Here is a 15,402-nt window from a genome sequence, read left to right on the forward strand (position 1 = left end):
TGGTAACAAATTTGTGATTAACAATTCCTGTTCTGATGTGACAGGTTCCAATGTGTGATCAGCATTTACTTGGTTGTCTGAATCAGTATCTGATAACTCCCTTTCTGATTCTAAAGGTCCCAACGTACAATCAACATGTGGATCATCAATCGCTTGATGATCAGAATCAGTATTTGCTAACTTTAGTTCTGGTGATAATATAGGTTTCCATAACATCTCAGCGTATGTCTCAACTACATCGCTATCTGGGATATCTCTGTCGTTCGATGTAAAAATAGGCACCCCCAATTCTGTTTCTGTTGTGATTCCTATATCTAAATCCACACAATTACAATCAGAGGAGGGACAATCTTGAATTACATCTAATAATACCTTAGAGCTATTATTAATATTTTCTATGATCACATCCTGCAAACCAGAAATGAATAAGAATTAATAACACAATTAATAACACAAACGCGTTTCAAATAGATACCGGGTTAGCGTAATATAAAAATGTATACTAAAACACCTTACAAACAAGTAATTCACAAATAACGGCAGGTAGTAAAAGATTTTTTAAATTTTTGTTAGGTTAGAAACACTTACATACCTCTACACTATTATTAAGGCTCCTATATTCATCAGTTTCTTGTAAAACAAGATTTAACATTATTTTTCCTCTTGAATATCCACTCATTTTTTTCTAAAATCACTCTACTTTACTAAACAATATGTTATAAAACACCGAAAAACACTAAAATAAAGTACACGTGCACGCTAAAAAAACGGAAATGAGACTGAATACAATCCAAACGACTGATGCAATACCGCCATAAGTAAAATGTGGCGGCATTGTAGTCGACTAGACTGATATCTCCTTGTGCAATACTGCCGCAATTCATAATGTGGTAGTATTGCAGGTTGTGATTTTAATATTTTTAAAATGTCATAAAGACACTTTATATTATACTGTGGACATTTATTGAATTTTCATTTGTGGCAGTTTTGCAGCACATAAATTGACGTTTTTGTAGATGTTCTAGACCAAAAAACCGAAATTCAATTTTTCGGAGTTGTGGCGGTATTGCAACAGAGGTGCGATATTACACATACAGCCATTTTTGAACCTCAAGATACCTTTCTGCCATCAGTGTCAATCCCATAATTGCTTCTCTAGTACCCTTTCTAAAACCATATTGAGAACGACTCAGGTATTTTTCACACATTTTTTGTGAATTCGGTTATAAATTATTCGCATAAAAATCTTAGCGGCAAGACTCATTAGAGATACAGTTCGATAGTCTTCACATTTCCTTGCTTTTTTTTAGGAAGAGCTATATATATGGATGTGGAGCCAGTCAGGCGGTATTATGCCATGTTTATATATAATGTTGCAGAGGTACGTTAATTTCCTGACAGCATTATCACTTAGGTGTTTAAAATGTTTGGCTGTTATTAGGTCTTCGCCGGATGCCTTTTTGTTCTTTGCGTCTTTTATTGCCTGCAAAACTTCTTCGGTGAGAATGTTTAATTTTTCATCTGTATCTATTTGTGGGGGCTCTTCTGTTCTCTAATCACCAAACAAATCTTTAAGATATTGCTCCCATATTTCTTTCTGTATACTTTGGTCTGCTGCCTCCAAGACAGTATTTTTAATTTTCCCCCACATGTCTTCAATGTTTTCATTGATTGTCTTCTCCTTAGTGGGAGCTATTGTCTTAGACTCTAACTGCGTGTCTACCATGTCTTCATACTTCTGTTGATGTCCTTGGTCAGCACTACTTCATGCTATTCTTAGATTGGGTTTAGCCTTGTCTACATCTACTCTTTTAAGTTTTAATGGGATAGTTGCGACTATAAGATTGTGGTCTGAATTTATGTCACAGCTTGGATATGTTTTTAGATTTAGAATACCATTACGGAACCTTTTGTTAATTGTAATGTAGTCGATTTGGTTCTTTACAATATTTCCTTCGCAATCTTGAGGAGACCTCTACGTATATAGACGTCTTTTAGATAATTTAAACCATGTGTTCAGAACCACCAGGTTGTTCTTTTGGCAAAATTCAACAAAGCGTAACTTGAGCCATACCTATTTAGTTTGGATGGTATATATAATCCGCACCGACCTCTAAATGCCCATAACATCTCAACTGTAGCGTACTCCGGTAAATCTGCGTTAAACTTGTCAAACAGTTCCCTAATGGCAGCCAGTTTATTTATAGATTGTCTCTTTGATCTTAAGGTAGTATCGTCGAAATGCAAGCTCTGAAATAGAAGTTTGAATCTTTTCATAGACATATTTAACCGAAAAATTTCTGTACTCATACCGTTAGTTCTGAAAAGGACCGAAGTCCGAAATATAGAGTAATCTGCATAAGGCTTTCAGTTCATCTACATCTGTTAGCCTTGCTGTGCTGTTGGATTCAGAATATTCTTTTAATTCGATATGTCGATTTGTGTAGAATATTATGTTTTCTAACATATCACTTGTAAAAAACAAGCTCCATATTTCCATTGCTGTTTTCTTGTACCAGCTTCACCTTTTACTCCTGACAATTGGGTTACTTAATTGTCAGCACGGGTTCGCACATTCTCACGTTAATCTAAATGTTTTTCCATTGAGTACCGTCACCTCCAACAAAACAAGGTTCACGGGTCGTTCTCCTAACTGATAAAACAGAGGCCACATCATCGTCGGACATATCTTGTTCCAAATCACTATTCTCATTTTGAACTTCTAAGTGGTCGTTATCTAAGCTGGAATCACTATCATCTGCTACAACAGATGAAACTTCGTCAAAAAGTCATCTAAGTCCCTTTTGTTCAGCTTCATAACTGCACGTAGCCATTTTATGACAGAAAAGTGTGAAATGAAACAACAAAGCAATTTCGGCATAATTATTACATACAAAAAAAAGTAAATGAAAGAACACCACAAGAAAACCCATATGTTTAAAAATTCACAAGCAGTTGGCTTTTTATCAACAAAACAAATTAATCTTACCCTCTTATTCAGACAGATTTAATAACCCTAAAACTAACGTAGGTCTCTGAGACAAAACTTGCCGATAATTGAATAAGTATCTGACACTGAAAACTTAAACCCAAACTTCAACATTAACAACTGACCCTTTAATCAGGCAGCTACTGACGGCGGCGAAGATACAAAACGAACGATTCGGATATAATCATAAAAACTTGAAGTGGTCTGTCTCACACACTAAATTTGTTAGTCACGGAAGGTTAATAATGGCAGTAGTGCTGTGCATAGTGGATTGAGTAGTAATTAAATGACGTAATAACTCATAAGATGGAGATCCCAGAACCCAGAAGTTCTGATAAAGACTTTGGAGAGGAAGACAAAAGCTGGACATAGCAAAATTCGACGCGGTTTAAGTAAGCACAATATTAATACATATATTATTATCTTTTTTAATAGTGGTATAAGACGTCGTCATAAGATCAGAAGACGCGGATCGTTTTAATTTTTTGTCGTAATAATCGTGGGACTTTAGGGGTTAACATGTGTTTTCTTTCAAAAATTTCCGTCTGTAAATTTTGTAAAAACTGGATGAACCAATTGATTACTTACTCTATTGTGATAAAAGTCGTGAAGAGTGTTTCCAATGAGAGAATTATTATCTCCAATTGAATGTTTAGAAAATGTCCATGCAGATGAATTATTAGATGTTAAATAAATATGTCCAAGACCAGCCTTAATTATATCTCCATGACCACTTTGGATAGGTATTTTATATGCAACAAACCTATAAATAAAAACCGAATATTAAATTTACAGTTACAAAGACTGCTGTCAATAGTTATTTGTTTGTTCAACCGTATCAATACTTTTTTAATATACAGTGATGAGTGTCTTACGACCCGGCTTTTTAACGTAAGAGATAGAAAACACAGTTACCTTGTGAAATAAAAAGAGATGAAACTCGTAGAGGTGAGAAATAATCGGAAAAACCTATAATTTATATTACATTACATTACCACGATAGTCTCACATCTTTAGACGTTAGCTTCGAGCTAAATCACCTCGGTCATAATTATTATGAGTAACGTCGAATGTGTGACGTATTTCCATTTTTTAATTTCGCATAAAGTAAAAACTGATTGACCACAATAAAGCAAAAATGTGAATAAAATAATTTAATTAATAGTGATTATTTAATCTAAAGTTTTAAATTATTAACCAAGAATAATTTCTACTATGATTTGGGGAGTTTCATACACTCTTGTCACGGAATAATTATAAATCCTTCGTGGATTAGTGGTAAGAATTCGACATTGCGATACAGACATCGCAGACGATTAGAGTTCAAAACCCACATGTGGTTTTTTTTTAATAATTTGAAATTATGCAAAAATCGTTTTGCTTTGAATCACTAAACAAAACTAAACAAAAACTAAAGTTAAAACAAAAAATCTTATTGACAAAACAGTATCGTCGTACTTTCGAAAATAAAGTAAAAACTTTTAAAGAATGTTTAAATAAGTAAAAATTCTACAAAAATAAAAAAATATCGGTGGCCACTAATCAATCGATTAGGAAAAGTCGCACTGAGATATTCACTGACGATGCGAGAATTATGTGCAGGACAACCATCGTGTTAAAACCATATGGAATCGAAAGGTATTGGTAAATTACAAAGGGCTGGGACAATTTCATTTTGCAGAAGTTTCAATTATTTTCTCCCAGTCAACATACCGTCTATAAAAAATGGACCAATGACATGATTCCCTATTATGCCTCCCCAAACATTTACTTTTCGAAGACGCTGGGTACGAGCGACATAAATCTGACGAGGATTTCCTCGAGATCAATACCTAGCATTGATTGAATTGTCACGGCCATGCAATGAAAACGTACATTCAACAAAACGTTCTCAAAAAAAAATGTTCATCTTGATGTGACATTTCCATTGCAGTTTGACAAAATTCTAAACGTCTATATTGATCCCCAGGGAATTGTTCGTTGGATTTATGAAGTTTATAGGGACGGTACCGATGTCTTTACAAAATTTCACTTACTCTAAATCTTGGAATTCCACATTCTGTTATCCTAAACGAGGTGTTGATTGGGTAGGATTTTGCTCATTACTTGCATAAATCAAAGTGTCCCTTAATTCTAAATCTGGATTTACCTCTCTTCGTCTGCGAACTCCTCTTGGATCGAACACGGATCCATAAGTAAAAAAATTACGTATAATAGACTGAATTGTTGATCGTGCTGGAGCCGGCTTATTTGGAAACATATTTACAAATTGTTGTCTAATCATGTTGTCTGATAATCCATTCACATGCCAGACAACAATTTGCACTTTTTCCTCGACCGTTAAAATCCTTTTCACGAATTGTTTTTTCAATAAAAAGTTTCTGTTTACCGTAAAAAACACTTCTCGATGTGTAATTATTTGATAACTTGAAGGCTTGATGATTTGGTTAGCTATAAAGCAGGTAGCTGTTCGCGCGCATCCATTCCAATGTCGTCAATTGTTTTGAAAATCATTACCTGTACAGAGGAATTGATATTAACACTGAGAATTTAGTGATGGATTTGACATTAAACAGTCTTCAATGGATTATTTTCCATTCAAAACTGAAGACTGTAAAACTGGAATTGAATTTGAAATATTTTGTATTTCTATTTTATAACATTGGAATAAGAATAAATTGTAAATAATGAGTTTTTCGAAAACTTGTTACCTAATATGTATCATATTTTCTATTATTTTTGATTGAGTAAAACAAAAATTTTACCCTTGGTGTGAATTGAACCCCAGTCTTCTTATCAACAGACAACGTCTCTAACTATTACGCCAACTCCACACACAACAATTGTTTTCGGACTGAACATACCTATTTAGTTTAGTCAAATATTTCAGTTCAGTTATTTTTATTATTAAATAAACTTAAAGATTTATAATTTAAAATCGCTACTAATTAATGTTTTTTACTATAATATATCTTAATATATTTAATCATTTATTCTAACATCAGAAATTATTAAAATAAAATATTTTCGAGGTCATCCGTATAATTATGACTGAAGTCAAATAGACACGTCTAATAACTAGCCTTATCTCGTACTATCTCATAACTTAATCTGTCTTCTATCCTTTCCGCTATTTTGCCGGGTGGTAAGACACTCATCACTGTATACAGTCAGCAATATCTCAAACAAATAAAACAAAAGACCAAAAACGCCTAATCGTCTCAATATTTTTTTTTTAATTCAAACTATGTACAACAAAATTTGAACATAATAATTAAAAGTTTACTTCATTGCTAAATTAATGTCTGTATAATCAAGTATTTAAAATGCCATTTCTTAATTTGACAGTATCCCAAAAGATAGTAGAATGCGTCTCTTACATTTCTCCATATTTCTCTAAAAATTAATATTCATTCATCGATAATTATTTGTCTTAGCTCTGCAACACTTGGTAGGTTAGTTTTTTAAATTCTACTGTTCAAGTATCCCCAATAAAATTAATATTTAGGATTCAAATCGGGTAAGCGAGAAAGTTATTCAATACTACCTAATTTACCAATCCATCTTCAGGAAATGTCTGATATAAATAAGTCCGAACACCAAATTGAGCTGGAACTCTATTTTGCTGAAACCATATCTAAGTAAAATTGGCTCCAAACTAGTTTTTCGGGGCAGGTTTAATTTCATTTCTAAACAACATTTTATAATTAGCGTTTTTTAAATTTACTTCTGTAAAAAAACAACCCAATTAACTAAGTACCCACTACGTACATTTAATTTTTGTGGTCTTTGGGTTAATTTTTAATAAAGCATTGGATAGCGTTCAATAAGAAATCAAAATTAATGGCACCAATGACACGATGTTAATTGCAAATAGTTACCAAGAACTTTAACGTATTGACTCAAGTTAAACTCTACAAAGACAAAGATAACGGTTGTCAGTGAAACGCCAATACAACCAGAAGGGGTAACAGCTTGTAACGTTATAAACGTCACATGTTTGTTATTTTTCTTAAAATAATTATTTTATTTCAATTTCTTTCGATATTATTCATTTATTAACTTGCCTCTTCCATTTTACTATTTTTATTCTAAAAATAGTTGGCGATCAACTCGTTGATTAATTTTTTATTTACTAAATATTTTGTCATAATTTAAATTTCAATTTTAATTTTCACTTAATATTCTAAATCGCATATTTAGGCCCAATTATGTTCTATGCTATAAAACATACATTTATCTACCTCATTTCAGTCGACAAACGTTATTTGTCAGTTGACAACTCCCGAGACTTAATACAGCTTTACTTTAATGCAGAAGTAGGGATAAAAGGACAATATCGTTGATCTATCTATCTATAAAAAGGTTATCTATAATCTATAAAAAGGCATGCTTGGGTTAAAAATTTATTTGTTGTTCTTGTTGGATGGAATTTCCTGAAGCGTCGTAGTACACCACACATGAGAGAAGAGCTACAGCAGAATAGAAGATATTATTCAGAGCCCAATACCTGCTTAAAATTACAACGGGCCGGATCACGGCATCTCCATTAACTTACAGTCTACACATTCAGCTAAAATTCATTCAAATAACATCAGAAGCCACCAGAAAGTTATCCTGTCAACCACATGAAGCCATAAGTGTCATTTTAAAATTCTTGTAAAACTGTAGGCAAGATTTGCTTTGATTTTAGTTTAATACTAAAATTTCAATTTTATATTTTTAATAAATATTATTAGGTAATATATTGGTGTATTTGTCCCAGCCAAACTGATTTTTCAGATTTACTTCTAAGAGAAGACGTTCTCACATCTGAGAAATTGAGCTAGATCAGGCCTAAAAATTCCTCCCAAAGAAGGTTGTAAGCTTTATTGTTCTACATTGGCTCCCAACTGTCGGCACTAATTATATTGTTACAAGCTTATGGAGAACAACTGGAGAGAACCAGTGATATCCCTTATTTTGGTTGTAATTTAAATAAGAACTGAGACCTAAAGAAATAAAAGCACAAGGACAAAGCTGCATTTTTTAAGATAAAGCAAAATATATAACTCAAAAGTTAAAGAAGTGGTCAGAACAGGTAAAAATAGCAAACTGAAGTGAATTGCAAAGTCAAAGAATAATGTCATGTCTTAAAAACCTGGGGGAACGGTTTGACATATCCTCTGCATCCCTTTTCCGAGCTATCGCCAACAAAATTAGTATAGTCAATTTGATAAAGAACATCCCAGAGCTACTTTTCAGTGCGTCATTAATTATGACGTCATAGAATGAATTAAGTGTGTCGAGAATTATTTCATATAATTATTGAAGAATCTGACAAATGCCAGGATCGTACTTAGCCACAGGTGAAAAGCTTGTGGAATTACTATATAGTATTTTTATTGCATGGTCATCTGAGCAGATTTGATTATTACAAAATATGTTAAGATATATATTTTTTTTGTAAGGGGGTAATCCCGTATATTAATAAAAATAAAAAGTAAACAATATTGTTTATTAAATTTTTAAATATGGAAATATTTAAAATCGACGACAAAATTTATTGAATTTTTGTATCTTCTTCTTCTCAAGGCAATCTGGCGTCAAGGCGTCTGCGCGTCGAAAGTTGGCAATCATCACAGCGATTTGTAATTTTAAGACCGCGGCTCTAAATAAGTCATTATTACATGAGTTACATCTTCTTCCTATGGATCTTTTTCTCCGGATTTTCCTTGCATAATGACCTGGAGTATTAGATATTTATCTCCTCTCATCACATGACCCATATATCCCACTTTTCTCCTCTTAATTTTTAGTACTTCTCTTTCCTTATGCATACGTCACATTACCTCCACGTTGGTTATTCCATCTACCCATGAGATCTCTAGTACTCTTCGATACATCCGCATCTCGAATGTCTTCAGTCTCCTCACGTCAATTTTCTTTAGTGTCCACGCTTCCATACCGTATTATAATAAGGATAGCACATAGCACCTCAGCAGTCATATTTTTAACTTAAGGTTTAAGTTTCTACAGCAGAGAAGCCTCTGTATTCTTGTAAATCCGCTTCTGGCCTGTTCGATTCTGATTCGTATTTCTTGAGAGCTGTCATTGTTTTTATTAATAGTTGTATATAGGTATTTGAATTCCCTTACTATTTCAATAGGCTGATTCTGTACATATATCTCACGAATGTCCTGAGTTGTCTTTGTTATTATCATATATTTCTTGCTCTGTTGAGTGATGGTCCATATTCTTCTTCGCTTACTGCGGTCACCTAATTAAGAAATATCTGTAGGTCTTTATGTAATTCGGCTAAAAGAACTGCATCATCAGCGTATCTCAGGTTATTTATGATCATGTCATTAATTTTAATGCCTACATTTCGTTAATCCATTGCCTTACTTAATATGTCTTCCAAGTATATATTAAATAATACTGGTGAATGTATACACCCTTGTCGAACAACTCTTTGTACTTCTCTTTCTTTTGATGTTATGTCTTCTATTCTAACTACTGCTTTTTGGCCATAGTATAAGTTACACAAAAAAGACTGTTTTCAAAAATTTATTAGGTAATTTTTAAATTAATTACATAAATAAAATATAATTCTAATCATAAAAACTATTTATTCACTAATACGTAATAATAATAGTTTATTGAAAACACTAAAAAGTAGAATTTGAATATCAGTGTAATAGAAAATTATAGAAAAATACTGCCAGTGGTGAGTTTCCTTAAAGATATATCCTTAGACGAATTCATGGTGAAATATTTCGGCCATAACATAGCAAAACATTAATTAGAGAAGAAATTTCTAACGCCTCAGCAACACGCTGCAATAAACAGTAAATAAAACAATTTTATTTTCAGGGTAATAAAATACTTAATATTAATAATTAAATACTTCACGAACAGCAGAAATTGGTAATAATGTTTGTCCAGCTTCCTTTTCCAATTGAAAATATCTAAGTAATTTTAATATTAGTACTTGTTCTTTTTCCGTATATCTTGTCATCTTGGCCTTACACAAATACAAATAAACACCCAATACTATGTACAAATACTGACCTGAACGACAGCCGTCACTTGCTGTTCAACACTTCGAAAGAATGGCCAGCATGGACGAAGTTTTACGTCAACTGTCAGTAATAGGCGTATTTGATAGGCAAGAGAAAGCGCGTATCTAAATATCAACGAATCAAACGTAGGTTAGGAAAGAACCCCTTATGTATGTAAGCTTGTTCTAACGCTGCAATATAGTTCTGTTTATTGACGGAACTACCGCTTTTTCCGTCACACCCAACTTAATGCATTAGAAAGAAATCGAAAAACTGTGACGCACTGAAAAGTACCTCTGGGATGTTCTATAGCCAACGTACGATAGTTAAACAGGGCACAGGAAAAAGAAGTCTTTGAGTATGGTTTTCACGTGTCCAGTGTGGCTCCTCAATCGCAACCTCAATCCAATACCTTAAATTTTAGCGAATTACATTTCCATACAGTGTAAATATTGCTTCGTCAGAAAAACATATATCTTGTTAACGAAGTTCTCGTTAGTTATAATTTTATTCATCATTATCTCACTAAACTGTAATCTACGGTCGTAGTTATCTTCATTTATTTCTTGCATCAACTGGATTTTGTAGGTTTAAACGATGTTTATGTAATTAAACGCAAGACTGAATAGTTAAAGATAGTGCAAACACTCCTGACCACGGAACTGTGCGAAGGCGGAGTCAAAATTTACGTAAAGACAGAAAGGTTCTATTGTAAACCAAATTTTGTCTACTGCGCCGTGGTCAGGCGTATTTGCACTATCTCTACATACATAATGTACTTGTGCAGCTCTGGGTGAGAGTGTATGCGTGTCTTCAATGAAACTCATTAAATCTAAAGTTTTAATGTAATTTATAAAAGGTTTTGATCGATTTTGATTGAGTTGTTCGATTCCATCTTTTACTTTTGCAGTTTTCTCAACTTGCTCTTTTTCGTTAAAAATCATCATTATTGTAGAGCTTATATTATATGCATATAAAACAACTGTCAGCTTTAGTTATTAATACAATTTTTTTACAAAACACTTCAATACAAGTAAGGTATTGTTAGTTTTATGTATTATTGTCAAAATCACTGCGTTCTATATTGACTGAATATTTCAATATATCAACTATATTTATTAATATCAACCTAATCCAAGTTTACGCACCCACAGCTAGTAAACCCGAAACTGAAGTTTTAGACTTCTACAAAGATATAAATTAAGCATTAAGGTCACAAAGAAAAATGATATCAACATCATAATGGGCTATTTTAACACCAAAGTCAGTAAGGGTAAATGAGAAGATGTGGTAGGTGATTTCGGTCTGGGTAAATGAGCAAGGAGAGTTATTAATTAAATTTTGTGAATAACATGAATTCGTCATATCCAATACGTGCTATCAGCTCCCACCAGGAAGACTGTATACGTGGCGAACACCCGGAGACCGTCCAGCTCATATGATATAAAATGAAATTGATTATTTCTTGATAAATAAAACAGCAACTATATAAATAGAGTGGTCGCTTAACCTGGTGCGGACATTTCGTCTGAACAAAACCCCTTAATCACGAATGTATGACTTCGACTGGCAAAGCTTAAAAAACCAAGTCTAAAACCTACATATAGTAAGCATATCAACGACAACTTAAGAAATATAAAAGTTAATTATATAGGGAAATCCCGCGAAAAAATAGAAATGGCTATAGCTAATGCTGACGAAGTAATCGCAAGTAAAATTAGCAGAAATCACAAAAACGAGTGGATGACGGAACAGATATTTGATTTAATGGATCAACGCAGACAGTACAAAATAAATCAGAACCAACATTTACAAGGAAAACCAACATACGATAAGGGCAAGAATTAAAATCGCAAAGGAAAGCTGTACATAAAAAGGTTAAAGAAATTTCGAGTGTAAACAAGAAACGCCATGAAACTCGCCTAAAGAATGATCAAGGACACTACGTACATACCCAGGAATAACTAACTAAAATCTGGACAGACTATATTTCGTCCTTATTTATGGATAATAGACCGACTCTGCCAACTACTAACTTACCCACGGAAAATTTATTCGGTCCTCCGTTATTCGTGCCGAGGTGGAGTATGCTATTAAAGTAGCAAAACTGGGCAACTCCTTTGGACCGGATGGCATTACTACGGAAGCCATTAAACTATTGGTGATGACAACATCGACATGCTGGTTACAATTTTCTTTGTCATTAATAACACCGACCACATTCCAACGGATTGTCTTTATTTAACTTTTATAATGATCCCTAAATCACAAAAAGTGGTAAAATACAAAGACTACGGACTAATCAGTTTAATGAGCCATTTACTTAAAATATTTCTTCGCATCCTCCACACAGGAATTTTCAGAAAGCTGTAAGAGCTGAGCGGCCAGACACAGTTTAGGCCCAAAAGCTGACTGGGTATACGTAAAACAGCTTTCTGCTTCAATACTCTGGTACAAAACTGCATGGACAAACAAAAGGATATATTCATCACATTCCTCGATTATGAAAAAGCGTTTAACACCGAAAAACACGATGCAAAAATGTTACACAACAATGACATTGACGAGAAAGATGAAAGAGAAATTCAGAATCTCTATTTGAATCAAAAAGCACGAGAGAGGCTGAACAATTCAATGAACACAGAGAAATTTGAAATTTTAACAGGGGTGCGACAGGAGTGTATTTTGTCACCTGTGCTATTCAACCTCTATGTGAATAATGTTTTTGCAGACAGACTCGAAGACTCTGAATGTGTTATAAAGGTTAACGGGTACCCGATAAATACCATTCGTTACGCCGACTACACCGCTATAATCACAGACAACGAACATGATATGCATTTGATGGTAAATAAAATAAATACCGTAGGAAAAATATATGGCTCAAAGATAAATGATGGAAAAATTAAATGCATGACAATAAGAAAACATGCACTTTTATGAGTACAGCTGCAAGTAGATAACGCTCCAATCGTGCAAGTTATATATCACGCTCCAATCGAGCAAGTTATATATTTCCAATACTTGGGAATGATAGTGAATCATGACCAACAAGATCCTCAACAAGAAATAAAATGCCGTACCGAACAAGCAAGACAAGCTTTTATTAAATTTAAACCGCTACCGCTATGGAACCGTAATCTTTTCTTCAATCTCCGCTACACGATGGTGAAATACTATGTATGGTCCATATTGTTATATGGCATGAAGACATGGACGATAAAAATATCCTCCATTAATAAGTTGAAAGCCTTCGAAATGTAGACCTTGCGAAGAATGTTCCGCATGCCATGGACATATGGTGGGAAACGAGGAAAGGCAAATACTGAGAAAGAATTACTCAACTTAATCAAGGTATGCAAAATTGGATATCTGGGCCATATTCTGAGAGAAAAAAAAACGCAATCCCTTAACTAAATATCCAAGGAAACATTGAGGCCAAGAGAGGAGTACGTCGCAAACAAATGTCGTGGTTACGAAATATAAAGAACTGGACAGGCATAAATAACACTGTCGAGCTTTTATATGCCGCAAAAGATAGACGTCTGGCCTTAAGATAATTCGCCAACGCACTATAGGTGCACGGCACTATAAGGAGAAGAAGAATTACTTTAAAGCTATTTGGCCCTGAGAAGTTTTACCAATTTGAGACGTTTGTAAAGGGTTATGCATTATGATGAACTCGTATTAAAGTGACTAATCATTAGAAAACACGGGAAGTCTGGCAACATTTTTAAGCATTCAATTTGAAATCTACATAGAGCATAACAGGCGCATCTCGGTTGCAGATGAGACTTATCTCTAGAGTTGCAGGTAATTTAGTTTAATTTAATTTAATTTTTTTTATTTAAATATTCATATATGTATATATATATATATATATATATATATATATATATATATATATATATATTTAAATTATTAAATGACGTTTGGCAAGTGTCATTTAATTTTTTTTTATAAGTTTTTTATAACAACTCAAGAAGGACTGTATCGATTTGGACAATTTTGATTTTGAAATATTTGTAGAAGAAGGAAAATATAAAAGATGATACAATATATATATATATATATATATATATATATATATATATATATATATATATATATATATATTGTCATACTTTTTCTGTCCCAACCAAAGAAAAATAAATAAAAATATCCATGGGAATAAAATTTTAAAATATCATTATAAACAAAAATGTATATATTAATTTAAGATAAGATTTAGTGTAGATAAGAATAGAAATTTGTTTGGCAAACGACCTTTTTTCGTTTCAAACAAAATTATCAAAAAACCTTTGTTTAGAATTAGAAGACATTTTACCTGTAAGTTAATCTTTTCATTGTTTGTATAGTCGAGTATTAAATGACCATATTCTAATCTTTTGAAATATGTATAAATGATGTATTGAAAAAAACCAATTTTAAAGTAAGCTATTTAGTTTTCTCTGAAACCGAAATTAGGCTTTTCCAAAATCATGGTAAACACAATTTGAGCTTTTTGATTGGACGGTCGTTTTTAAATGGGAATTTGGGAGTCGATCATGAGACAGTTATATTTTGGTCATCGAAAGGAAACAGTCGTTTGTCTCAAGATAGGGTGTGGTTCGTGAGTTTGGATACCGGCGTAACAAAAAGAAGTGAATAGTTTGAAGAAGAAGATAACAAGTAGATTAAAAGAGGTCCTTTGTATCTACCGTGGGCATTTTATTAAGTATATGTGAAAGTATTCTTACGGCATCAAGTTGACAAAAGGAGGTCCTGGGGTCATAAATAAATAGCTGAGTTTGGAGAAGTGAATCAGGTGTTTTTTGTGTAGTCTGTAGGAGGTTTGCAGAGACGTTCAGAAAGAGCCGAGGTGCCAAAGAGGAGAGATCACATCGTTGAGGAGACTGGACTTTTCTGGGTATTTTCCAACATACAACTCAAGAAGAAAATAAGCTGTAAGTGTTTGTACAATTGAATTTTATATCTGTGAAGGATCGTTTCGACATCATGGTCATTAGCATTAAAATTTAAGAACTGAGGTTTTGTTAGGCTAATCAAAAGTTTAAAGTTTTGTTGTTTTTTGTTTCAAGTAAAGAAAATTTTAAGTAAAATTGGTTTTTCACGTAATATAAATGTATGTAGCTTTATAATCTTATTATCATAAAAATTTGATTTATTTTCTTGTATGCTGATTGATAAGATAACGCCAGAATTTATTAATTGTTTTATTCGTTTATATAAAATAAAGAAACGTAAATCTTTGTAATATAATATATTTGTATTATCCTTTCTTCTCTATCCCGATAAAAGACAACTAGAAAATCTTTTGAATCCATCGAACACAGGTAATATAAGAATTATTTTACTTTTGATAACAAA

At 32.9% G+C, this 15,402-nt stretch overlaps 1 protein-coding gene across 1 annotated transcript in view; it reads right to left on the bottom strand.

Moving 5' to 3' along the window:
• LOC140450170 (plancitoxin-1-like) overlaps nt 1–15,402 on the bottom strand; it is a 90,580-nt gene that overhangs the window by 64,852 nt on the left and 10,326 nt on the right. The window contains exon 2 of the mRNA XM_072543625.1: nt 3,578–3,752. Coding sequence (XP_072399726.1) covers nt 3,578–3,752 — 175 coding nt within the window. The remainder of the gene's footprint in view (nt 1–3,577; nt 3,753–15,402) is intronic.

Source organism: Diabrotica undecimpunctata, chromosome 9 (assembly GCF_040954645.1).
Source record: "Diabrotica undecimpunctata isolate CICGRU chromosome 9, icDiaUnde3, whole genome shotgun sequence".
NCBI classification, from domain to species: Eukaryota; Metazoa; Arthropoda; class Insecta; order Coleoptera; family Chrysomelidae; genus Diabrotica; species Diabrotica undecimpunctata.